The following is a 26,814-nucleotide window of genomic DNA, read 5'->3' as shown; positions in this document are numbered from 1 at the left end:
ATAGCTGGGCATACACTCGACATCTTACCCCTTCGCCGCAGTACGGCTGTCGGAAATGCTTTCAAAATATGACAAAGTTCTGATGAACTTTGGAGAGGGAACATTCATACCCTAATGAAAAGCCCTTTGCCCTCGATGGAGGTGTCTTGTATCCCTGTTCAGTCAGTTTAGTGGTTCCCTTTGAAGACAGGTGATGGATTCCAGCACCATACCCCAGCTGCCGCCTTCTGGAAATGAGCTTGTTAGCAATTGGTCAAACCGGGAGCACGCGTCCCTGGTGTGGAAGGGTAATGCAGTCAGTATCAGCTCTCTTAAACGTGGACTTGACGTAGTGCAGGGGGTTCCCAAATGTTTTGTGCTGAGCCCTTCCTGGCGATTCATGTCCCATGTACTCCCCCTCTTTCTAGGAAATAGATTATTGCAGGGAGGAGGTGCTCGGTACTCATGGGGGACAGGGATGGGGGGTGGCCGGTACCCATGGGGGTTGAGGAGGGCTCCTCACCATGTGGCAGTTGAGGCAGCTCTCGGCCAGTCACGGCTGCCAGGACCCAGCTCCTGGCCTGTCTCGCTCCCCGCTTGCCCAGAAGAAGTGATGGGGTGGCGCTGCAGGACCGGGGTCAGGAGGGGAGCTGCACTCCATGAGTACTTACCCTCTGCCGAACGCAGCATCCTCCTGACCACCGGCCCTTCAGTACGGCTCCATCCACTTGCAGAAAAGCAGGGGGGGCTCCGTGGAAGGGCCAGGGTCAGCAGCGGGCTGTGTCCGGCAGGGGGACCAGGACTCATGGCATGCAGCTCCCTGCTCACGGAGTTCCCGCCAGCCTCCCCAGCAGAGGAGGGTAACTGCTGGCTGGTGGCTGCTTCCGTGGGGGAGCGAGACGGGCAAGGAGCCTGGTCACGGCAGCCAAGATGGCCTGCAGAGCCAGTCTGCTTCTCTTGCTGGACAGAGCCCCCTCCTGACCCTGGCCCTTCAGCGTGGCACTGTCAGGTCCCAGCAACTCCTCTCCTCCCCCCCCCCCCCCCCCCGCCGGCCTCATTGCACCCTTACCAGGTGGCATGCCTCACAGTTTGAAAACCTCTGACTCAGCGTGTGTTTCTAGTTGTGCCATTTTCAGTGTGTCCGTGTGGATTTTTAGGCCACTTTTTAAAGGCTCTCTTAGTCCCATGATTTTCACAATGGGTGGACTGAGGAACTGACATTCGCGCTTAAAACTGTGTCTACTGGGAATCTGCACACCCCCAGAAAACACAATACCCCAATAAAAATATCCCATTTCTCTCTGTTACCTGGCTGTGTTCTCTCTGGCCAGGGGAACGCATGGATAGCACAGCACTAGCCTGTCTGGAGAGCAGGATGTGCTGGGATATCAGGGCAGCACCGACACCCAAAGACACGAATGTTTTCTAGGGCCATGACGGGGCTTATTTTTGCAAGCAGTGCTCCTCTCCTGCTACCTCAATGCCGTTGATTCAGGGCTTGGCTTTCTGCCAGCGCAATATTGTTCTAACTCACCCAGTATAAGTCTGCAGACTCCTGTTCTGAGTCATGGGCATAGATTAATCCTGGTGCGACCCATTGACTGCAGAGAGACTGAATGTGCTGAACATGGTCTATAGAGTTTATTGCCTCACCGAGGGAGGATTTTATGGGCATTGTTTTCTTTGCAAGCACGGATGTTAAAAGGGTAACATGCAGGACAACGAGAACTGTGTGCTGTGCTCTTTCGTGGAACAGGTTCCAACAATGAAGTGTATTGCAGACTCGTTAACAACTATCTTCCCCCCACCCCCACCCCAGGGGAAAAAAGCCAGTAATGGGGCTCAGTAGGCCTCTGATGGCTGGAGGATGCTATGTGTATCCTGATGACCTGGTAATATGAATCTTGATCATCAAGGTCCCAAAACAGACACCTCTCTGTTGCGCACACAGGCTCCTGCTGGTGCAGTGTGCCTAGAAAGAATAATTTTCTCCTATATCAGGGTTTTCAGTTGCAGAGCATTCCAGTCAGTAGAAGAAGTGGGAAGAGACCTGGGACCTTCCTAGCTCCTAATCTTGGCCGTGTTCCTCCAGGCTAATGGGGCATTTTGGTGTTAGGGCAAGGCAACAAGTGGAAAAACCCAGTAATAAGACTGGGGGTTCCAAAAATATTTGGAAGGTTGGCTGGGCTGATTTGATGCCATTCTGGGGATCAGCTGATTCACCCTTAATGAGAGCAGGAGAAAGATCTATTGTAAAAGGGGGGAGGGGTGTGAATAACAACAGAAAAGGGGAAATGGCAGAAGCGTTAAATGACTTTGGTTTCAGTTTTCTCCAAAAACCTTAGTAGTGACTGGGCATCTAATATAGTAAATGCCAGTGAAAGTGGGGTAGGATCAGAGAAAATAAGGAGAGAACAAGTTAAAATTACCTAGACAAGTTAGATGTCTTCAGGTCACCAGGCCCTGATGAAATACATCCTAGAATACTCAAGGAGGTGATGGAGAAGTTACCTGAGCCATTCATTATTATCTTCAAAAACTCATGGAAGACGGGAGAGATTCCAGAGGACTGGAAAAGGACAAATATATAGTGTCAATCTATAAAAAGTGAAATAAGGGGAATTACAAACCTGTCCTTAATGTCAGTACCCAACCAGATAATGGAACAAATAATGAAGCAATCAGTTTGCAAACACTTAGAAGATAATAAGGTGATAAGTAAAAGTCAGCATGGATTTGTCAAGAACAAATCATTTCAGACCAATCTGATCGCCTTCTTTGACAGGGTAAAAAGCCTGGTGGATGGGGGGAAGCAGTAGATGTGGTATATCTTGACTTTAGTAAGGCTTTTGATACTTTCTCACATGACCTTCTCATAAACAAACTAGGGAAATACAACCTAGATGGAGCTACTATAAGATGGGTGCATAACTGGTTGGAAAACTGTTCACAGAGTGTAGTTATCAGTGGTTTACAGTCAAGCTGGAAGGGCATATCGAGTGGAGTCCCTCAGGGATCAGTTCTGAGTCAGGTTCTGTTCAATATCTTTATCTTTGATTTAGATAATGGCATAGAGAGCACACTTATAAAGTTTGCGGATAATGCCAAGCTGGGAGGGGTTGCGAATGCTTTGTAAGATAGGATTAAAATTCAGTGTGATCTGGACAAACTGGAGAAATGGTCTGAAATAAACAGGATGAAATTCAACAAGGACAAATGCAAGGTACTCTGCTTAGGAAGGAACAATCAGTTGCACACATACAAAATGGGAAAGGACTGCCTAGGAAGGAGTGCTGTGGAAAGGGATCTGGGTGCCATAATGGATCACAAGCTAAATATGAGTTAACAGTGTAACATTGTTGCAAAAAAGCAAACCTCATTCTGGGATGTATTAGCAGGAGTGTTGTAAGCAAGATATGAGAAGTAATTCTTCTGCTCTACTCTGCCCTGATTAGGTCTCAGCTGGAGCACTGTGTCCAGTTCTGGATGCCGCATTTCAGGGAAGATGTGAACAAATTGAAGAAAGTCCAGAGAAAAGCAACCAATATGATTAAAAGTCTAGAAAACATGACCTAGGAGGGAAGATTGAAAAAATTGGGTTTGTTTAGTCTGGAGAAGAAAAGACTGAGGGGGAACATGAGAACAGTTTTCAAGTATATAAAATGGTGTTATAAGGAGGAGAGAGAAAAATTGTTCTCTTTAACTTCTGAGGATAAGACAAGAAGCAATGGGCTTAAATTACTACAAGGGCAGTTTAGGTTGGACATTAGGAAAAACTTCCTAAACCATTTTTACTCAAACATGCCAAACATATTCACCTTTGGGAAAAATTTCAGCCTCCCTGAATGTCTTGCCAAGGTAAAAACATCTGAAAAATAGGGTTGGATTTTTCTTTCTTTACAATGGGAACTGTTTTGTAACCCTACAGTGTCACTCACACTGCAATATCCAGGCATGTCCATGAATCACATGAGAATTTATCAACGCCATTATGCAAATGAGGGAGGTATGGATTGGGTTAAGTGATTTTTCTCAAGCCCTCTCAAAAAGTTTGTTGGCCAAAAAGTGGAGCCAGGCCTGGAACCTCTGAGTCCAGACACCATCCGATGCCTAATCCACTAGACCCCTCTGGCTGCTCAGGATAGTATAAAATAACAAAGGAAGCAGCTCTAATGGTAAGTGGGGAAATATCTGCTCCATTTTTATGTGGCCAGTGGTGCATCGGGTCTTGGTACATTTTATTCTTCTATTAGTGCCAGGCAGGTTTGAAATTTGCTAGCCCCGCAGCATTTTCCACAAGTAAGTGGTTCTCATCATAGCATCATTCTCTCTCCTATCCTGCCTACTACATGTGAACCCTTTTCCTGCTAAGGATGGAAGAGTCCAAACTCCAAATCTTTCATGTGGCAGCAGACTGCCCATCCACCACAACCCAGTGCTCCACTCCCTGCCTTCATGTTGTGCAGTCTGCAGCAGCCTGCATTTCACAAGCACAGAGTAACAAGGCTGATCATTTTTACTAAGCAGCTCGCCTTCTGATCTACTAGTAGGAACTCCTGCACAGTGGACTTGGCAGTACATTTCCTGTTTTTCTCCCACATGTGTTGGAGGAATCCCGGCAGAGAACTTCAATCATCCTGCGGAGTGGCAGAGTTCAGAGAGAGCCGAGGTTTCCATTAAAGTTTTGCAGATGCCCACATATATATATATAATATATATATATATGCCATGCTTCCATCTTATCTTTGCTTACAAAGACAGTAGAGATTTTGAATGCTTGTTGTTTCCTTCCTTTCTTCTGTGTGACTCTCAGAACCAGTAAATTATGGATTAAACATTAAAACTAGCTGAAGGACTGTATCAGCAACAAAATGTTCATGTGAATAGGAATTGCTGCTGCTGCTTCTGGTGGTGCTTCTTCAATAAAATACAATATAGATTCACTCTTTAAAAGCATGAAACTAAAATTTGCTTTCTGGCTAACATCTGCTTTAGTCCACAGTCTGCCCCTGGCATTCTTTGTTGTCGGGGTGTTGAGGGTCCTGTTGATTTGTTGTTTGTTTGAAAAGTTGACAAGAAGCACAGCAGGGTTGTGCTCTGTGTCGTTGTTGTAGGGTTGTAGAGGAGGATTGCACAAAAGCACTGTGGGGCTGTGCACCCTGTGTTGCTGGCAGGTTGTCGAGGAACATGGCAGGATTGCATGTGTTGTGGTCTTGTCAGGTTGTCCAGGGGTGCTGTGGGGTTATGGGCACTGCGTTGTTGCTGTTGCAAGATTGCTCAAATGAACCGTGGGCAGCTGGTAATGATGGTAACTTTGGAGTTGTTTGTTTGAAATACAGAAGCAGCAGGTGCTAAAGTTGCTCGCCCTGAGCACCCAGAACCTTGGTCAGCACCCCTTTAACTACAGACACTCCGCAGAATGTGTCTGCCCCAGGTTTGTGAAATTCAACTTATTGGGCCAGATCCTTCGGTGGAGTAAATCACTGTTGTGCCATTAAAATCAGTACCACTTACCCGGTTTTCACCAGCTAAGGCTCTGGCCTGTTGTTTTTGCAAGCAAGTGGCATGTGACTGAATAAAAATCATTGTTGTGATTAGGAATCCCAAATGATGTGCAACTGGCAGAAAGGTGTTAACTCTGCCAAGCCTTAGAGTAGACTGTGAGTGAGCAATAGAGAATCGACAGATGACATGCTCCATAGTACCTCATTACCTTAAAATGGTCTGGAGACATTGTAGCTACAAGAAGTCTCATAAAAAATGTATGGTCTCCATGCATAATACATACAGCTTTTTTTTCCTTTTACCTTTTGCTTTAAAAATTGGATAACTTTATAGGAGGAAAAGAGGAATTGCTACTTTTAAAGCAACTTTTTATTAATACTGGAGGTAGCTCCGTCTTCTGCAAAATTCAGGTGCGAGGTAGGTACTATAATGGTCTGAGGTTTGTCTGAAAATGCGCTCTTGGTTTAGAACTCAGTTTATGCTACTCAGACATGACCTACTTTTCTATGTATTTGTGAGATACTCCAGATGTGCTGCAGCTAGTAAAAGTTACTGTGGTAATAGAATTGGAAGACAGACTTTGATGCATTTGCTAATAGCTAACCTGTGCAGTTATTTATGACTCCATGAGTTCTGGCACTCACAGACTGTGCTAAGAAAGAGAGGGGAGGTATGTTATATGATACTCTGAACTGAAATGCTGGTTTAAGTTTCTTAGCTAAAACCTTGCTCTGTCCTTGCTGATGGCAACATAGGATCTGCTTTCTCCGTGCCTTTGCTTTTTTCACTGAAGCTTTGGCTGGGCTTGAGTGTGACACTCTGTACCCCATATTCCCCACTTTTATGTGGTTATGATATATTTTGTACACAGTATGCCTTATGAGGTATCATTAGAAAACTCATAATCTATTGAACATTATTGTCTTGGTAAAACGTGGCAACTTTGTATGTAAAGTTTTGAGATTCTACCGTATAACAGTGATGTTACTGTAATATGTTACAAAGTTAGAAAATCAGGTTCAAACTAGTTTTTCAGAGACAAAGGCACACAGAGGTGTCAGCATAATCAAATGAAGATCAGGGCCAATCACCTAGCTAAGCAGCCATGTTCTGGCAGGAAGAAAGGTGTGAGCAAGAACTTTACATATTCTCAGTGAAAAACAAGTGAAGGTCTGGGGAAAACAGGTTCTCTGTTGCCTGAATCCCAGCTGGAGGTGATCCTCAAAGAAGGGGAAAAGGTAGAAAAGAGAACCCACAACACACACGCTATCTCTCCTCTTCACCTTACATCTCTCTGCTCATAACATTAATGAATATCTGAAGGACACTGAATTAAAGGGAGTTGTCCCAAGCCGAAAGGAAATCCAGCCTGTGAACGAAGAACTGTGAACTGCCTGGACCATCTGTTGGGGGCAAGAAAGCTGTTTGTTTCACATCTTACTCAGTTTGGTAAAGTTTAGGAATTACGTTGCGTGTTTATCTTTTATTTCTTTTGTAAGTTATTCTGACCTTTATGCCTTATCACTTCTAATTAAGGTTAAGATTTTGTCCTGTTTATTTTTAGTAAAAGTCACAGACTGGTCACAGGCAATACACAAAAGTTCAAGGAAGCCCGTGACCGATCTGTGTCTTTTACTAAACATAATAGGAGAGGGGCTGACTGGACAATACTGAAGCCCAAAGAGGGGGTGGGGGAATGAGAGCTCTATCCTGGCTGCGAGCGGGGGAGACAGTTGTCATGTGTGGCAGCTCGGGGCTCTGGAGTTTCCCCACTGCTCATGGTGACTGCGCGTCCACCCTATGGCAGCTTAGATATATGCCCACCATAGCAGGGTAGTGGTGCCCACTGCTGATAGCTGCAGGGTTCCCCCACTGTGGCTGAGAGGTCCAGGGCCCCCATCAGCAGTCTCCATGGGCAGTAGGAGGACCACGGAGCTCAGAGCCGCCACAGGGAAAACTGGAGCTCTGCAGTTCCCCCTCTGCCTGTGCCGGCTCTGGGGTCTCCCCACGGCATCTGGAATCTGTGGGAGCCTGTTGCCCATGGCAACTTGGGGCTCCAGGACATCCTCCCTGCCCATGGTGGCTGGGGGCTCCAGGATCCCCCACAACGCCTGCAGCTGGGAGCTGCGTGGGGGGGCATCCATGACTGCTGAGAGCATAGAGGCCTCCCAACTGGCCGACCGATCCGGCTCACCACCTGGAGGTGAGGCGGAAAATGTCATGGAGGTCTCTAGAAGTCACTCAATCCATGATGTCTGCGATCTCCATGACATATTATCCTTACTTATAATTACTAAAAATCTATCTTTCTCTAGTTAATAAACTTGTTTTCTTGTTTTATCTAAACCCATGGTTTTTGGTTGAAGTGTTTGGGGAATCTCTACTCAGGTTAACAAGGGCTGGTGCATAATCTTTTCCCACATATTTTTTGGCCCTCTGTAATTTATTTGCTCCTTACAAAGCATGGCAGCGGGTGCAATACAGAAACATAGGAATACAGCTCTGACCCTCTGCTTTATATTAAATGGAGTGCCAGGCCTGCATGGGCGGCCGTTTGTGCTGCCAGCTCCTGCTCCCTTTATTCAACAGGGAAATTTAACAGAAAATAAAATCATCAGGGAGGGGGTGGTGCGAGGCTGTGTTTGATGCAAGGGAAGAGAAGAGCGCCATTTCCTCATGGAAAGGGTTTTCCCTCTGCATTCCTGCTTCCCCTTTGGGCGTGGGGTGGGGATGGCTGGATGGTGGTTAATGTCCTGTGATATACAGTAGGTCTGGACGAATGCTGGGACAGCCTCTTCTGATCTCACTCTATGATTGCTGCTACAGTGCTAGAGACCTGTCAGAGTTCCCAATGCACTCTTATTTTCAAGAGGGTTAGAGGTCTAGTTGCTGGGTGCAAAAGTCAACTTCCCCTCAGCCTTTCGCATGCAAGTCTGTGCCCTGTGGCCTCTTGATTCCTGCCCCTCCCTCCCCCTTACTGCAGGCCTGGTGATGGCTTAAATGGGGAGAATCCAACAAATTAAGACCCACTGTGGATGCTTTAGAATATTGCACGGCCCTGACGCATGGTTAATTTTTGTTGTGGAGCTGTAGCCGCAGCAGGGAACATGGGAACTGCCAGGCTGGATCATTTCCAAGGTCCAGCCAGCCCCAAGTGTCCAGTGGCCAGCACCAGCTGCTTCAGACGAAGGTGGAAGAAGCCAGCCGTAGCAGATGTGGGATAATCTGCCTCTCTGGAAGGTCTCATCTCTAATAATTGGAGACTGGCATAAGCCCTGAAGCATGAGGTTTAATGGCCCTTCCAAGGTTTTTATCATTAATTACAATAACTCTGGATATTCTTGTTGTGCACATGAATGCTCAGTCCCTTTTTGAGTTCTTGATATCAACTCCTTCCTGTGGCAATGAGTTCCACAGTCTAATTATGACTTGCCCCTGTGGGAAAGGGGATGATTGAGGGTGGGTTTCTCCTTCCTCCTGCGGTTGTCCCTTTCCTACCTCTTCTGCTGCCGTAGAGAGGCAGTTACAAACCCCCTCTCCAACCCCAGCCTGCTCCCTAAGGTGTGTTCCACCTATTGAAAAACTTTTTTCTCCCTTCCCAACACGGGGGCCGTGCAGGCAGCTTGCTGTGGGAGGAGGAGAGCTGCCCGCTCCCATTCTTCATTGTGGGGAGGGGAACACGTGGAGGTGGGGGGGAGGGGCTACCTGTGTGTGGGCCCCTTGTGCGTGTGTAGGGAGGCAGTGAGCGTTGGGGGGAGCAGTGGGGTTGGTTTTGTTCAACATCTTCATTAATGATCTGGAGGATGGGGTAGATAGCACCCTCAGCAAGTTTGCAGATGACACTAAGCTAGGGGGAGTGGTAGATAGGGCTAGGATACAGAGTGACCTAGATAAATTGGAGGATTGGGCCAAAAGAAACCTGATGAGGTTTAACAAGGACAAGTGCAGAGTCCTGCACTTCGGACGGAAGAATCCCATACACAGCTACAGACTGGGGACCGACGGGCGAGGCAGCAGTTCTGCAGAAAAAGACCTGGGGGTTACAGTGGACAAGAAGCTGGATATGAGCCAGCAGTGTGCCCTGGTTGCCAAGAAGGCTAATAGCATATTGGGCTGCATTAGTAGGAGCATTGCCAGCAGATGGAGGGCAGTGATTATTCCCCTCTATTCAGCACTGGTGAGGCCACATTTAGAGTATTGTGTCCAGTTTTGGGCCCCCCACTACAGGAAGGATGTGGACAAATTGGAGAGAGTCCAGCGGAGGGTAACAATAATGATTAGGGGGCTGGAGCACAAGACTTATGAGGAGAGGCTGAGGGAACTCAGGATCTTGCCTGTGTGTGTGTCAGGGAAGTGGGAGATAAGGGGGGGTTGGTAAGTGCATGAATCTCATCAAAAGTCCACGCTGGTGGTGTGGTCGTAATATCGACCTCTGGGACGCCCGTGGGACGCATGGATAAAAAGCTCTCTCCAACAGCCAGCTGCTGTGATGGCGGCGACTGTTGCTTTGTGAGGGGTGCGGCTGGCGCTGAGTTTAATGCAGTCTACGCGCCCGGGGAGGTGTTACAGCCCAGGTTCTACTCAAGGGCCCTCGAGCGCTCACAGGGCTGCAATGAATAACTTCGCTGTGTAGGGGAAAGTCAGTCGTTTCCATCAACGTGACAAACGAATCAATAAGAGGCTGGCTGCAACATAAAACCCATATGAGGCCTTTTCTCTCGGGAGGCCTGAGTTTAACCCCTGTTAATGGGACGTGAACTGGGGTGAGGGCCAGATCCTATGATTCATGGCAGGTTGTTAAAAGACACTGTGATTTCAGCAGCGATTTGTGCTTTTTAAATACTAAAATGCAATGGTGCCAAGCCCTTTAGGAGGGTCCTAGGATCAGCCTCAGCTGCGGCTAGTTTACCTTTCAGTGCAGGGAATCCTAGGAATCAGGCCTATGGAGGATATAGGGGCAGCCTGATTTCACGCAGCAGAGAGACTCAAAGCAGCAGCAGGAGGGACCGTTGGTGCTTCTACCTTCAGAGAGGACCAGGCAAGGGAGTCACCCCAGTGGCCGGATGGGAAGGTCTTAGATGCTCAGCTCCGCGGGGCAGGGACTGTCCATTTGTTCAGTGTCTGCACAGTGCCTTGCGAATGGGGTGTTGGTTCATGACTGGCGCTCCGCGGCACTGTGGTGATAAATATCGGCGCTATCTGGTGTGAGGAGGTGGAGTCTCTCGGAGATGCCCGGGTTTGGGAAGGAGCTGTTGATCACAGTGAGGGCTGAAGTATGGGGAAGATGAGTTTGATCTGTGCTGACTTCTCACTAAGCCAGAATCCCCCTTGAATGACTCGACAGTATGTGCAGTTCTTAGGGACTCCAAGAAATGAGGACATGAGCCAGTAGCAGAGATGGAGGAGTAAGCCTTGCTACGGTAGCATATGTCAAGGCTTGTCTACATGGAGACGTAGTGTGCGGCAAACCGGAGTGTGAATCTACAGCGTGCTAGCTGCAGGGTCGCGGGGCCCATGTGGTTACCACTCACTAAACGTTCTGCAGCCCTTCTGTACCTCAAAGTGCGCTACAGACATTTAGGTGCATGATGACTGCATCCACGTGGCCAGCTGATGGTAGGTTCATGCCCTGGTTTACTGCATGCTAAGTCTCCGTGTAGACAAAGCACTGGGAAGGGTGTGGCTTAGCACAGGGCTGGGATCCAGGAGCTCCCAACTGCTAACGCTAGCTCCGGTAGTAGCTTGCTGTGACTTTGCAAGTTTTGTTCCCCTTTCTCTCTTGGTTTCCCCTCCTATAAAATGGGGTGAGTAGGTCTGGTTGAAACTTTTATTTTTAATAGAAAATTGGGGGTTCCGCTAAGTTCAATTTTTTTTGTGGAAAACTGAAATTTCCAAGGGGGGAAAAAACATTGGCTTTTTTCTGGAAAAAGTTTACATTTTTCTAAGAAAATGTTGACAAAAATTATTTCCCCCCCTACATTTTCCATGAGAAAAACCCCACTTTCCAACAAGCTTGTAGCTATCAGTCATACATCACCACTGCATGGATGTGTCGTACTTCGGGAATGTGCTTTGAGGATGGAAAATGCTGAGTATAATTAGTATCTCCAACTTGTGCTGAATGCTGCTTCTTTCTTGATTTATTGTGGATATTATTAAGAAGCCAATATTTACTGGCAGTGTTACCTGAGAGGATATTACTTAGGATAAGAAGTGACTGTTGTGTTGTAAATTCTACTGTTAGGTAACTGCTGATTTTTTTTAGAGATGGTCGTTATAATAACAAGAATCCAAGCAATAAAGAGCACAGTTTCTCCAATGATTTGTTCTTCTGAATGAGTCTGATTGATTCATCTCATGTGACTGCTGCTATGTCTTGGTTCGGAAGGTCAGAACCGAATTTATAAGAATTTATTGGGGGGAAGGGTAAACAGTTTAGCAAGTTTAAATTAAATCTGATGAGTGGATGCCCTAGGAGATTGTGAACCTGCAATGCTGAACAAAATGTGCACGATGTTAAAACATGAGAGGTAAATTAATTCCTGTAATTTCCTGCTCCTGTAGAATATCATTTCCATCTTTTCCTATTGCTATAGGAATGCAAAGATGATATTGGAGCATGGAACAATCATGCAGTTTTGTGAGCTGTGAGATTGCAGCTTTCCATTAAGGCAATGAGAAGAAAAAGAGGACAAAATCCATGTGGCGTGATCTGGGGGGAGAGAAATTGTTGCAAAGCGACCACTAGGGGGAAATGGGGAAGAAATTAAGCAAAGGAAAATGCAGGTGAAGTATGGAGAAGGTGGTTCTAACCATAAATTCTTTAACATATGGATTAGTCCCTTGGGAAGTTAATGAAATGATGGAAGGCTGGATGCTTGGATCACTTAAAATGGGTCTAGGCAAAGCACTGTGGGGCATATGCAACTGGGAGCAGTGCTGCCCGTTGCAAGGTTACGGACTAGAGGGGAATACCCAGGACTCTTCTGCGATGCAGCCAAGTTGTTAATGCTGTGTGGCAAGGCAATTAAAAGCCCAATTCTGCTGGCGTGTCAAAACACAGCACAGACCCACTGCTGCAGGTCCTAGCAGTACAGCTACTGGCTCAGACAAAGGGCTCTGCTTCTGAGCCGCACCGATGATCCAGTGGGTTACAGCTCAGCCAACATGCAGGTGCCAATAAGTACAGTAAAGTGACAGAGCAGCACGGATCCTGCAGCGCGTTAATTATACGGGCACAACTGTAAAGCTGTGCTCCCAGCAGCACCGAGAAATGCCAGCTAAAGAACCTCATCAGACGGCCTGCTCAGCCAGAAATGAAATCCACGGGCCTAGATTTTATCCTTCCTGGAGACCCCAGGCAGCAGCGGACTCACTAGAGAGAACCCAGGTGGGTGTCGCATCATCCAGGAGAACGTGTACCTTTTTTATTTCTTCATTTGTTTTTGTTCTTCAGATGTTGTTCTTCCAGATCTGTCTCTTCCGCGGGAAAATGACCTGTCTGCTGGCGGCTGACATGTGCGCCACATCGAACGCTCCCAATAACTCAGCGCAATGTGTAGAAAGTTTTTTTTGTTTTTTAAACCAAAACCCCAAACAATCCCCCACTTCCTGCTGTCACATTCTTGGCAGACTTCGTCGTTTCACAACACAGCACAATTAATTTTTGCACAGAGAATCGCATCATGTTCCCTAGCGAAAGCCCTTTGCAAGGTAAACAGGGGAAAGCAGCCATAAGGCAAGATTTGAAGAGAAGCAGTAAGTCTGGCTCAGATGGAAAGGAGAGAGTATTCCAGGGGGAAGGGCTTATCTCGGAACAGAACAGCCTCCCCGCAACTATCACTTTTTTGCCTCAAACTCGGAGACAAGGCAAAGAGATGGACAAGAAGCTAATGGCTGCAAAGCTGTCAGTGGGCCCATGGTCAGAGACGTAGGTACAGAACAAATCCCGGAGAGCTGGAAGAGCAGTTTTGAACTAAATTCAGAAATGGCGAGGAAGACAGTGAAGGTGACGGAGGATGGATCGATAGGGTCCTTCATCCTGAAAAGAGGGGGTGGTCTGGCCATAGTATTTTAGGCATCCTGAAGTGTAGAGAGTAGGTCTTGAGGAAACCGATGGGAAACTAAGGCAAAGAAGGAGCAAGATTTGCAAGGTCATACTTCAATCTGTAGCATGTAGATTATTACGCATGATCTCACGCTGTTTGGCCAGCAAACTGAAACATCGGGGAAAATATTGTGTTCAGTTCTGGAAATGTTTGGGTTTTAGCAGCAAAGTGGAAAAGTCCATTTAGGCTAAGAAAGTCAGTACAGCAGCCTGTTCCCTTTAGTCCTGTGGTTAGGGCACTGGCTTGGGATGTGAGAGACCCGGGTTTGAATTCCCACTGTGGAGCAGAGACTTCAGCCCAGCTCTACCCCTCCCAAGGGAATACTCACACCACCAAGTTAGAGGCTGTTCTGGGGCAGGTCGCTCTCAGCTCTCCTGCTGGAGCGGTTTCACTTGGGATGATACTTACAGAATCATTGGCCCAGAGACAGAATAACTGTATATCTTGGTAGGGAGGGTCAAGCTGGGTGTGGGGAGAGCTGAATTCAAATCTGTGCTCCAGAATAGTGATTCAGACCTGGGTCACCCTCCTCCCCTGGGCAAAGATTAGAACAGACAGACTGTTTGCTGACCCCGAAAAACTCTTCCCCAGCAGAAACGATCAACTCAGAGCTGGGAATAGTTTCAGGGCAACCAAAACGGCATTTTCCCGTGAAGAACCCGAATGGCCAAACTTTTTCACCCTGCTCTAGTAGAGACGCAGGAAACTCGGAGTTCAGGTTTGGTTTTCATAGGCAAGTTTGGAAAGGCCCAGCTAAGGTACCCAAATAATCTTAACTCTGCCTCTGTATTGATGCCCTGAGGAAAAAGAAAACTCTAAGACAGCCCTACCCATCCATTCATTACAGGCAGTTTGCAACAACTCGACTGCCTTACTGTTAAACGTTATTTGCAGTATCGTTGGAGGTGTGTCGGTCCCAGGACGTTAGAGAGACAAGAAGGTGAGGTCACAGATTTTATTGGACCAACTTCTGGGGACAGGCTTTCGAGCTACGCTGAGCTCTTCTTTGATGAACAAACTCTACTGTCCTTAATGGCTATACACAGTCCACAGCCCTTGACATGGGCAAACAGACTGGATGCTGAAGAGACAATACTTGGCACTTTCCATAAGCTGGTGAGTCAAGTTCAAGGTCTCAGTCCTTATCTTCAAGGTACGCAGTGGCCTGGGCCCAGGGTGTCTAAAAGGTTGCCTATAGCTTCAGGATGAGGATTGTGGTCAATAATATAGGGGCAAAGCGCTTTCAGGGGCTGGTCTGAAACGCTGCAAAGAACTAAGCACCATCACAAACCTCACCACCTTCTTCCACCTCTCTTTGCTCATGCAAACACAGAGCAATGTGAACAAAACAAAATCCCCAGCAACAAGACCCTACCAGAACAAACCACTATGCTGCATGCCCAGTTCTGCCCTGGGAGAGGATGAGAGCGAGGACAAACGACAGATGACACCAGATGTTAGTCATGTTGCTTAATGCACAACTGAAAGATGCTCAGATACTACAGTGATGAGGCTGGTATCAGAATAAAACAGAATAAAAGAGATCATCATTCCCAATGGTTTTTTAAAGGCCTGATCTGACTCTCACTGAAGTCCAATTTAATTGGAATCACGATTGGGTCCTACAGCACGACCAGGTCCACGTGCTTTAGGAATAATCCAGATGAGAATCTTGCCCTGCGATTGCCTAGAATCGTGCCCTTACAGAGCCCCTGGACATAATTAATTGTGCTTAAACATGGCCACATCCATAATTACGTACCAATCCATATAAATGCACCATTTCCTGACTGGAGTAGTGTGTGTACATCTCTGAAAAAATAACTGAGATGCAAAGTGATTTAAGACACAGAAAAAGATTTCAGCAGAGGTAGGGTAAAGGCAGATTCTAGCAATGTTTCTGGCTCTGAAACCTCCCATGACTTTGTAAATGTCTAAAAGTTCTCTTAGTGATTGACAGATGGTTCTTCAGTTCCCTCTGAGTCCTGTACAGAAGGATTCCTGGTAAACTGGCTTTACAGGCAGAGGGGTTAGCACAAAATCAAAATACACCACCAACAACAATCTCCTACTCTGAACCATGGTTTTCTGTAATGTATCTGGCATCTGGATAAACATCTGGCTTATAGTGTGTCCATTATTAATTTATTTCTGCTACAGTAGCATATGGAGACCTCAGCTGAGATCAGGATCTCACTGTGCTAGGTGCTGTACAAAGTAATAAACAGCCTCTATCTCAAACAGCTCACAGTCCAAATGGATAAAGCAGACAAAAAATGACAGGACCATGAGAGGCCTAGACAAAGTGACTCACCCGAGAACCGAGGTCTGCTGATTCCCCCTGGGCACTGCTGCTGCCTCTCATAATGAGTTGGTATGGTCCAGAGATTATATGGGCACTCCTTTTAGGACGATTGCCATTGGCTTATTTCGGTTTTTGCCATGTGAGACTTAGCCCAATCTCAAACCAATAAAAGCAGTCTCCTTTTCTGGGCTAGATTCTAATACTCATGCTGAGTAGTACATGACTCTGCAAATATTCCCCTGGTGAGTAACGGTACTGTATGTTATTACCCACTGGTGTGTTGTGGTACACTCAGGTTTATAGTTTAATTTCCTATTCCGGGGAAAGCAGGTTAGCAACTGATATGCTGATTTGATTTCATTCATTTGCATGTTAATCATATTCTTTAAAAAATGTCAGTAATTGCTTAATATTCTGGGAAAGCGTTCTGCCCGAGGTGGTGTTAGTGACTTATGATAAGGCAGAGTCCTGCCTTTCTAGTTCTTCAAATACTCATTTGGTGGGGGGTTTTTTGGAGGGGAGGAGGAGGGGGTTTAAATGCAGAAAGAGAGAGAAAATTACAGTGCTGCTTTGAGCTGTGTAGGGCTTTATTAAGAATTGTCATTTTCTACTTAATCACACTGAACAATATTAAGAAAAACAGTTCCTTTTTTCTGTAAGGAACTTTGGAAGACTCATAGGAAGTATAAAAACTCCATTCATTTTGTACTACATCTTTCTTCAAAGCGTATGTGGGCGACGCGTTCTATAACTTACTAATTTCCATTTATTAGTGCATCACCTAATCTTGAGTGGTGGAGCGCAGAACAGAAATGAGTAGGTTGTGAATGGCCTTAGTTCAGTGAGTCACTTAATCTGTGTTCCTCTGTCCACTTGCCCTGTACCATATCAGCCAGGGTTTGTTTAACTTAGAAACCTAATATTTTTAATATAGTATTTAGAAACAATTACCGTATATAAATAAGGTAAGAGGGCTGGGCTGAGTAATGCATGTCACACAATAACTATGCTAATATACTTTGTTAGCATTCATAATATTTAAGTTGGAATTAAGGCTTCTAAATGCAATTCAGCAGAGGAGGTACCATTAAACACATCCCTAAACAAAAATAAAACTCCCAAACATTCAACAGATGGAAATCAAAAGCTAAGGATTTGGTAAACGGTTCTGTCACCAGCCATAATACCCAATTCATGCATACAGGCCATTAAACGCACCCCCACCAGAAAAATTAGACAGTTGTTGGATTGTAAAGGACAGCTTTATGCTCTGTCATAAGAGTTAGAATTAGGATATGTTCATACGTTGGCTTAGTATCTCATGATATTTGTCTAGTTATGAATGCATGGAGTTGTTTTGCACTGGAGAAACAGCTAGTTGTATGATAGTCACGTGAATTGTAAAATATATATATATATATTGTGTTTTCATAGATTTTTGCCTGGTTTGCCCCATCTTTGCATGAATAAATGTTGGTGCTTTTGTGTGAGAGAAAGTGATGTGATGAGTAGGTAAAGGACTGGCTAAGACTTTGTCTACACACACTTTTCATACCAGTTTAACTACATCAGTTAGGGATGTGATTTTTCTGCTGAAATAGTTAGAGCAGTATAAAATCTAGTGTGGATTCAATTATATCTGTATAAAGGTACTTTCTACTGTATAGATTATTCCCTGCCCTATGGCAGTAGCTATACCGTGAGGGAGTACATGAATCTGGTACAGACGACCGCTAAACACATGAAAGACCACGCGTTGCTTATCGACCGTGTGGAATTTGCACAGGGTTACACATTGTTTGCCTTTGACCTGTCTCCCGACTACTATTCCCTGATTAAAATCGGGAACCTGAGAGCGGAAATATGTTTTGCGAAGGCTTTGACGGTCACGGTCAATATGATTGTGTATGGGGTTTTTGACAACGTCATAGAGATAAATCAGAGGAGAAACGTTCTGTTTGACTACATGTGAACATGGACACCGTGCAGCTCTTGCAGCTCTTATCGGCGGACCCTGACACGAAAGAGGGTTTCTTAGATGTGTTCCCTAGCGATTGGCTCCCCGGCGGCAGGCTGTCTCAGAGACCCCTGGGTTTGGTGGTCAACACGCATCTGCACAGCCAAACAGGTGAATGCTGGCTCGCCTTGTACTTGGCGGAGCAGGATCGTGGAGAGTTTTTTGACTCATACGGACACCCCTTGAACAGCGTGTTGTTTCCTAGAAGCATTATGAAATTTTTAAACACAAATGCCACTGACATCACGTTTCACACTAGACAATTACAAGACCCCCGTTCCGTCGCCTGTGGCTATCACTGCATGCTTTTTTTACACCACCGTAATAAGGGTTTACCTTTTGACCAGATTTTAAAATTGTATTCTAAGGACTTAATGCAAAACGACCGGATGGTGGTGAATTTTATAAGAAATATAAAAGGTAAATTCTTGGGCATGCCCAGACTCGCTCAAAACATGGTTCAACATGCCCAGACGTGTGTATCTTGTAATGACTTTTATAGCTATGTTTCTCAATAAAGTGCTCCTGGCAAGGGTTTTTTTTAAAAAAAAGCAATTGATGCCTGTTTTTTTTTTTTTTTTTTTTTTTTAAAAAGCACACGTAGATATTAAATTGTGTTTAAAAAAAAAAAAAAAAAGTACATACATTTTTATTTAAAGCAAAACATTACCATTTAAGAGCATGAAAAAACATTACACACTGAGCCATTCAGATCTTTTAGCCAGTTTCCATTTTTTAGGAGGCAAAAAAGGTTTATGATTAACCCCGGCCACAGTCTTCAGGTGTTCCAAAAGACCCCTGTGTGCTCTGTTATTGATTAGTCAAAAGTCCAGTTAGCAGAGGAATAGCAAAATGTAACTGAGGTCCGATAAACCTTCCAGACTACTTCACCAGATGTTTTTTTTCTTTTTAACGACACCCTCTTATTACAGAGAGTTTTTATAAACGCGCGTCCCTTTTTCAACATGCACACTTCATTCTGTGTCAAAAGTATTTTTTTTTTTTTTTAACATATTCAATGCTATTTCTGAGACGGCTGCCACTAAATCGTCAGAAGCCAAACACAGTACAGCCTTCCTTTGCTGTGGGGATGATTTGCTAAGTCATTTTAAAAGTACCAGGGTTCTTTTGACGCATCTAGACTTGTTTTTGGCCGACCGGCCCGACTGTTAAAAAGGGCCACCCGACAAGTCACCTCTTTTTATACCCTACTCTTTTTATGGACGATTTGACTGTTGAGGATAGAATTTAAAACCCTACAGACTCCCCCACCAATGTTTTTACAGCCTTCACAACAAAGCGTAACGTCCCATCGACGTGCACTTCTCTGTTACTCTTGAACAGTTTAGAGGCCTGATTTAAGAAATCCTCAGCAGACAGGTCGTCCTTATTTCTTCTGACCGAAAACAAAGGATTATTTAAATTACGACCCTCTAAACGTAACTGAACGTAATCGTACGGGTCTAGCCTGACGTTAGCATCATCGAGAGCCGTCTGTATCCCCCTGTGCACGGCTTCAATGACCTGCTCAGCTGAACTGATTCGCTCAAGATTGACAAAACGAAATTCCTCATAATACAGCGAAATCCTAAAGCTAGGTAACGCACTTTGCCATCTTCTCACCTGCGCCACATATACATCGAGGCTGGGGTCATTTGGGGGTTCCTCTATGGGACCGTCTTCTATGTCAGACTCCAAGGGGTCACAGGGAGCAGACGGGGACTCGCCTAAAGAGCTTTCTGAATCAGAGTCACCACCACCCCGCAAGTCGGTTTCCACCTCCTCATTCTCAAACACGCCAGCTTGAGAATCTCCACTAGGGGGCATCTCTTTTTGTTTTTTTCTCCTCGTCACCTTTTTAGCCTTTTTTAAAATTTTTACAATGACCCTGGCCCATAACTTTTTGGCAGCCGTGCGTCTATCCCTCAAATGGCGTCCCCGTTTTTTATTACACTTTAACGGTCGGGTGCCCCTTTTCATGACTAGCTGTGCGGCTTCAGAGCCACCCTCTGGAAAACTGAAATAGTTTTCAGCGTATTTATTAAGCGTTTTTGCATTTTCTACATGGTTTCTGGAGAATACAGTGCCTATCAGCTGTCTGAACGAAGTGTGATATTCACCCATTTGTTCTCTGAAGAAAGCGTGATATTCACTCATTTGCGCTCTGAACGTAGCGTCATATTTTTCCCACATCTCTTTAGAATAACGAAGAACTGCATCAGACATATTGAGGTGGGGACCTGGTTTGTAATAATTCTCAAATACCCCAGCATCATAGGAGCTTTTAGTCCCTGGTTTTTGATTCACAACCTCTAGAGCAAATGCTCCGGGTTTGTGAATGCGTGTGTTTTCACTCACAGCTATCTCAGGGCTTAGTGTGGTGTCAACCACTGAGAAACTGGAGATGTGATGGTGCTTTTTACCAGAGTCCTTGGGCTTGACATATCTGAGCTTGGGACTTTCCTGTTGCTTCTTCAGGGCTCCTCTGCTGTTTTGAGCTGGCGTCGTCGTTAACGGCCTTGGAGAAGATTTCTGGCTCTTTGGAGGGGTCCTTGGAACTCCATCTACAACAGCATCAGGAAAGCAGGCTGGGCCTGATTAGGAAAACAAATGTTCCAATTTAGCATCAAATATAACATTTTTAGAAAATGTAACTTTACCACACCGGCTACATATTTGTTTAAAATAAAAAGCACATAAACAAATATATTTATTGGACTTCATTTCTCTGTCAGTTGCTGACAGTGGTAAATTTTCCTCTTTCCTTTTTCTTTTGAGCTTGTTTACCCCCAGGTTTAAAGTTCTTTCATGTTTTGACTGTACTGTAAAGCAAACACAACATTATTATAATATGGTTTTATCAGCTTTTAAAATAAAATACTCATTGGGCTTAATCTTTCCATACTATTTAAAAATATCTATTTCAGTCTGTCAAGCAAACATGGATTTTACCCCTAGTGTATCCTAGTTTGCCACTAGGCCTCAAAACCAAAATGTGCAATAAAATCCCCCCAACCATAACTATCTCTACCCCTAGACCCACCAACTTTTAAAACATATCACCAGGTGTTCAAACTTTAAAAAAAAATACTTTTAAAAAAACCTCCACACTTATCTCTAGCACCACCCTGTGCTCAGACTCAAATCTTCCAGGCAGTTTTAAACACCCCAAAATACTTTTTTTTTTTTTTTTTTTAAAAAGCCCACTATTTAACATGTCCTTTTGCACAAAATTTAAATATATCCTTATCTCTACCCCCAACAGCAACTGAAACTTTAAAAAAAACAAGCCATCAAAATACTTTTCAAGAAACACACTGTTCAACTTAGCTCAAAGCCTGTCTCACATACAATTCAAGCATTAAAAACCCACCACCTTTTGCATAAAATGAAAAAAAAAAAAAATCTCCACAGTCAATTTAAACACATAAAATAAACCCTGGCCTCACCAACTTTTTAAAACATATTTCCATGTGCTCAGAGTAAAATCTTCCAGGCAGTTTTAAACACCCCCAAAATACTTTTTAAAAAAACTCCTCCCACTGTTTAACACCTCCTTTTGCACAAATTTAAATACATCCTTATCTCTAGCCCCAACAGGAACTCAAACTTTTAATATAAAACACAAATTCAAAACCCAATTGCAAATATGGAACTTCCACCACAGGATAGAAACAAGGTGGCACTTGTGTTATCTGCACCTTTTAAATAAAAGAACAAGCATAATTTGAGTTAGTATAATACCACCAATGCATCAAACCCTTTACCCTGCAACCTCTTTAATACCCAGGTTTTAAAAATGAAACCCCAACTATATAGTTAAAAATAGGGGTTTTACCTTGCTCTGGTGACAGGCTCCTTGAACGGGTGGTTTCCATAATCAATAGATCACACTGCAATAAAGACACCTATCATCCTTAGTAAGGATAGCGTGAACAAAAAAGTAACATTATATATGTTAGAAATAATCAAACAGTTTGTCCCTGTGGCGGACTGGGAAAAAGGCACCCTTTATTGCCTGCTCTTTCCACCTCCTCGCTGGAAGTGAGCAAGGAGGGTGGGGTTACTTTACAATTCTTCTATCCATAACAGTATGTAAATGTATACATTTCCAGCAGCTCCCCATAGACCCTTATTTGGTTACATGGGCACCTATACAATGAATATTAACAACTACACGATGCATACAATTATCCCCGCCCCTGTTTGTGGTTTACAGGATTACCATACAAAGGTCAGGCACTTCACCCTAAAACCTATAAATTTTCCACTAACGTTCTGTAAAATAAAGAAGATAGATAATGCTTCCTTCCCACCCAATGACCTCGCACAGGGGATGCCAATAAACGTATCCCCGTCACAGGTTGCCAGTGTAAGCGGGGGAATGGGCCCGCTATTGTGGGGAACTTTCCTTGCTTGTACACTACCCCGGTGGAGTTGGCTAGCGAAAGGATGTGAGTCCCTGCTCCCAGAGGCCCACCTGACCTCGAGGGCTCCCCTCCCACTCTCCTGTGTGGTGGGGTGCCTGTAACCCCGACAAGGCTGGGACCAGGATTCCTGGGACTCAACCCCCAATCTTGCCATGGTCCCTTAGGGCAGGGGCTAGGGTGTCCCCACTCCGGGGCACTGACTCTGCACTGGGCGCTTCCCTGCCCCACCGATCTCTGCACACAGTGCAAACAATACAATTTATTACACAAACCGCAATCAAATCAAATAAGAAAAGAGGAGAAGGGTGTTTTCCTTTAACCTAACACTGCCCCCTGTCCCGGGGTACCACAAACAGCATCTCTGGGGTTCACAGTCTGTGTCACACGTTGCAGGTCCATTGCCCAGGCCCTGGCTATGCTGCAGGGATGCAGAGTCAGACCCCTGCTCTGCCAGTAGCCACACACTCCCAGAGTCCCCTTCGCTCTCCCCAGCCGCTCACCGCACCCAGCTCCAGACGGCTCCTGCCCCAGCTCGCTCGGCTCGGCTCCGTACAGCTGTGCTTGGCTCTCTGGGATGCCCCCCTGGCTCTGCTGCTGTGGGTCGGATCGGGTCAGCTCATCTCAGCTTTCTGTGCTCCTATTCCAGCCTTCCAGCTGCTGGCTCCTTTGTCCTTAGCTCTGGTCAGCTCTGCCCCTGCACGCCCCAGCAGGCAACTCCAGCTCACAGGGAGGGCTGGGCTCCCCCCACCCTCCTGGCTCCCTCATTAGCCTGCCCATCCTGTCAATCAGGCTGACTTGGGTTGGCCTCTCCCCACTGGCCCTGGGGGCTGTGTCGGTTCCAGGGTCCTGCTTCCTCCAGAGATGCTGCCAACCAAACAGACCCGCTCAGTTTCCGTGAGGGACCCATAGACCCTTACAGCAGGAAGGAAGGCATTAACAAACTCTGACTAAGATTCACAAAAACAAAGTTGGCCCTTCCTTTAAGTCTGTTTCCTGTAATTCAGGCCTGGCTACTTGTCCAGCTTTTAACTCTTCACTCTCCTACAATAGATACAGTTCAGAATAAGCAACAGACCTAGCCCTGAGGCAGCAAATCGTGTCTGTGGGGAGAAAGGACAGTCTCCAAAAAAAAAAAATGCAGAGGGTTTGGTTTTTTTTATACCCTTCTGAGTCTTTCAAAGCCCACTTAGCGAGGTGATTTGATCACTATCCCCCATCCCCAAATGTTCCCTTTTGTAACATGCACAACTGGTTTTCTTTTTAAGATCTGTACAACGGGGAGTACGTTTTAATTTTTAAATTAAAAAAACCTTTTCCTGTTTAAATGAAACTGTAGGGTCTTCTTACAGTATCAAACAACAATGGCCATACATAACAGTCCTTAATGTTACTTCTTAACCCCCTCTCTGACTGCAGAACTTGCAGATATCAATCAACGGCTTGGGGGGGGGGGGGGGGGCTTTTTTTTTTTTAATGCTTAACAGTTTTAAAATAAAAAAACAGGTGTAGCACAATCATAGTAAACACCCGGAGCTTTTAAACGTTTAATTGTTCTTACAACAGTTTTTTCAATACAAATATGCTGAAACCTTAAAACATTCTTAAAATAAAACGGTTGGGCCACAACCAGAGCGCACACCCGCTACAAATAACATGGGTTGTTATTACAAGAAATGCTTCTTAAAAATATGAAAGATGTGTGATTTTTATTTCGGTTGTTGTTAATATACTGTTTTAAACCTGTCACGACTTTGCGTTGCTAGGAGAAAAATGACCCACCAGTTCCTGAGGTTTTATTTTAAACTGTCCAATCGCGTTCTACAAACTCCCAAGGTAATATTTAAACTATCCAGTAGCATTCAGTCACCTCCCTTACTGTAAGTGAGGCCCCGCAACCTGATAACTCTGGTCCGTGGTGAAAACAAAGGTTGAAATTCAGTGGGTGGGGGGTTTGGTGAGTCAGACCCATGTCTCAAACATTCCTGGTTTTTACAGGGGTTGGTTTTTTTTTTGGTTTGGTTTTTCCCACAGGTTTCTACTACACACATTTCAGCTTTTTTGCTGTAAAAACACACATACACAATAGCTAGGTTCTCACAAAAACATTTTTTTTTTTAAATTTAAAAGACATGCAGCCATCTTACAGGCCATCTTACAGAAACACAGATAGTCACAAAGCCCCTTTTCAATACTTTTATTTACAGCTAACAAGCCTGATACCGCGTGTAGGGGCCCCTTGCCATTCTCTAACTTAATCCTTTTGGAATTCTTACAAATAGTCTGCTTCCTAAGTAAGGCTCTGTAACATTTTGTGCGGACCAGACGGTCCACATAACACTCTAAACAGGCATCCTCCGGGTTGGTCATTTTCTTTAAAACACCGCCTGGGTCTTGACCAAATTGCACAGCCTTTACCAGAGTCACCCCTCGTGCTAAATGTTCTGAGTTAAGCAGAGACACTGCAGAACATAACTTATGGCAATAACAGAGTTCAACAAGCTTTCAAAACATAGTTCAGCACACAGGTCCTGAAGCTCGCAGTTTATATCCTCTGAAGTGCAAGTCACGCAGTCATGGTCCTGTTGGCCTGGAGCGTCTATGACAGAACCCTCACAATCTTCAAAAAGCTTTTCCCTAAGACCATGATTAAGGGTAGCATAAACAGCAACACGTACAATAGCCCGCATGACTTTTTTACGCTCACGATGAGGCACCAGCTCAGTTCGTTCCATGCCAAGACTCCTCTTAAAATCTATATAAGCGTCATCCTCGGGGTCATCTTCTTCATCGATTTGTATCGGCCTTGAGCAGAAAGAAGACGGGCCTGATTCATCTACGCTGTCTGATGCAACGTTGTTTGGGGTCACCTGCCGAGAGATTTTCAGAAAAGAAATAGCTGTAAGTTTCTACGGCTTTGGCTTTTGATTTGTTTTTAGATCTACACGACCCGGATTGGTTACTAACCCCATCACACACCCCAACCATGCTCGTTCCTTTGCCTGTGACTCGCTTCTTCCTTCGGCCTGTCCCGCTGGCGACTCCATGGGGACGGACAACGTAAGGTCGTCAGGCTCATCAGGCGCTCGGGTTCCGGGTTCCGGCGTGTCGAACAAAGGCTGAGCCAAAGGGCTGTCCTCAGAACTGTCGCTGATGTAGTGCTTTCTATGCCTGGGGGCCAAGACCTTAGGAGCCAAAACAAATTCCAAAGGCCTCACAGAAGTGGTGAAGGCATCCATGTTCTCCTCTCAGCGTTTTTCCACGAGCTGTGAACCACGTGGTCTTGAAAACGAGATGCTTTAAAGGCCCCAAGACTTCCAGGGGCGGTGCCACCACATAACCAACTGTCGAGCCCCAGAGATTCCATCCCATCCCCAACTGGTGCACCTTTCCTTTCTGGGACAGCCTAAGCCCACTCCGATTGGTGGAGGGTGCGCCCTGCTCCTCCTGTGTTGTATCTGGGCCAATCCTGCTCTCGGCGTGAAACACATGCCGATTGGTGGAGGGATTGCACCATCCCTTCCGGTCAGGTGGCCATCTGGGGTCCAATCCCACTTTCGGGGCGAAACCCTCTCCCATTGGTGGGGAGCAGGCAGGAGGCCTTCTCAGAAGGGTCGCACCACCCGCTTCGGTCAGGTGCCCATCTTGACCAGGAAGTCATAACCCAAGGCAGGACCAGATGTCAGGTGACCGGCTGGGCGGGACTTCCTGTGATGGGTGGATGGGGCAGAACTTCCGGTAACAGGTGTGCGGGGTTGATGTTTGATGGTAGGCCCCTTTTATTACTATTATAGTTGTGATTTGCTACTGGGGCAGAGTTAAGGCTATTTTGGGAGATAATCAGTGAGACTATTTCTTTTTAATGGCGTGTGTACAGAAATTGGGTTGATGTCAGAATTGTTTCTGTAGTTTCTGCATGTGACTTCCTTACAGTTGAACATTTCACTCTTCATAGTAATAAGCGCAACCACTTGTCTTGCTTTGAGTTGCTCATCACAGCCATAACTACGATGGGTGGAATTGGTTTGGTGGGGATTTTCTCAAGTGATTTGCATGTGGTGTACAATGCCAAAATCTGCTTCTGAGGAGCCAGCCGCTTTCTCTGAAGACAGAAGGGTAAAAACCCTAAAGGCCAAAGTATAAACCACCTATCACGCAGCTACCTCTTCCCTGTAACGGAGCTTTCCGTGGTCATGTCAAATAAGAATTCCTGGCTGTTTCAGTGGTAGCTTCACCCATCTTTGGCTTCAGGGAAGAATAGGTTTGCTCCCTTCAGGAGTGAGAAATTCAAACAGCTGCAGTACGGTCAGTTGAGGCATTTCATATTTTTAAGCACATGCTGAGGAAAGCGTGCTTAAATCCAGAGGGCTAGACTCTGGTGCTGGTGCACAAACCTCAAGACAACAGGAGCCTCTCCCACTCACACACTTATGCAGCGATAAACACAGGTTAAATTCTTGCTCTCAGCTGAGC

General features: G+C 45.5%; 2 protein-coding genes across 5 annotated transcripts in view; one reads left to right on the top strand and one right to left on the bottom strand.

Annotated features, from left to right (window-relative positions):
• Positions 1–26,814, top strand: part of ASIC2 (acid sensing ion channel subunit 2) — a 900,906-nt gene that overhangs the window by 655,605 nt on the left and 218,487 nt on the right. The window lies entirely within an intron of this gene.
• Positions 18,588–23,004, bottom strand: LOC137148231 (uncharacterized). Its single transcript, XM_067540873.1, has 3 exons — positions 22,850–23,004; positions 21,753–21,807; positions 18,588–20,508 (listed from the first exon to the last, which is right to left on the bottom strand). Exons 2-3 carry the CDS (start codon positions 21,790–21,792, stop codon positions 19,163–19,165), a joined length of 1,386 nt encoding a protein of 461 aa, XP_067396974.1. The 5' UTR covers positions 21,793–21,807; positions 22,850–23,004; the 3' UTR covers positions 18,588–19,162.

The sequence above is a fragment of the Emydura macquarii genome, unplaced genomic scaffold (assembly GCF_026122565.2).
Source record: "Emydura macquarii macquarii isolate MOO-44397 ecotype Brisbane River unplaced genomic scaffold, CSIRO-AGI_Emac_v2 contig_629, whole genome shotgun sequence".
NCBI classification, from domain to species: domain Eukaryota; kingdom Metazoa; phylum Chordata; order Testudines; family Chelidae; genus Emydura; species Emydura macquarii.
The sequence above is the reverse complement of the archived record's forward strand: the minus strand, read 5'-3'. Positions and strand labels throughout refer to the sequence as shown.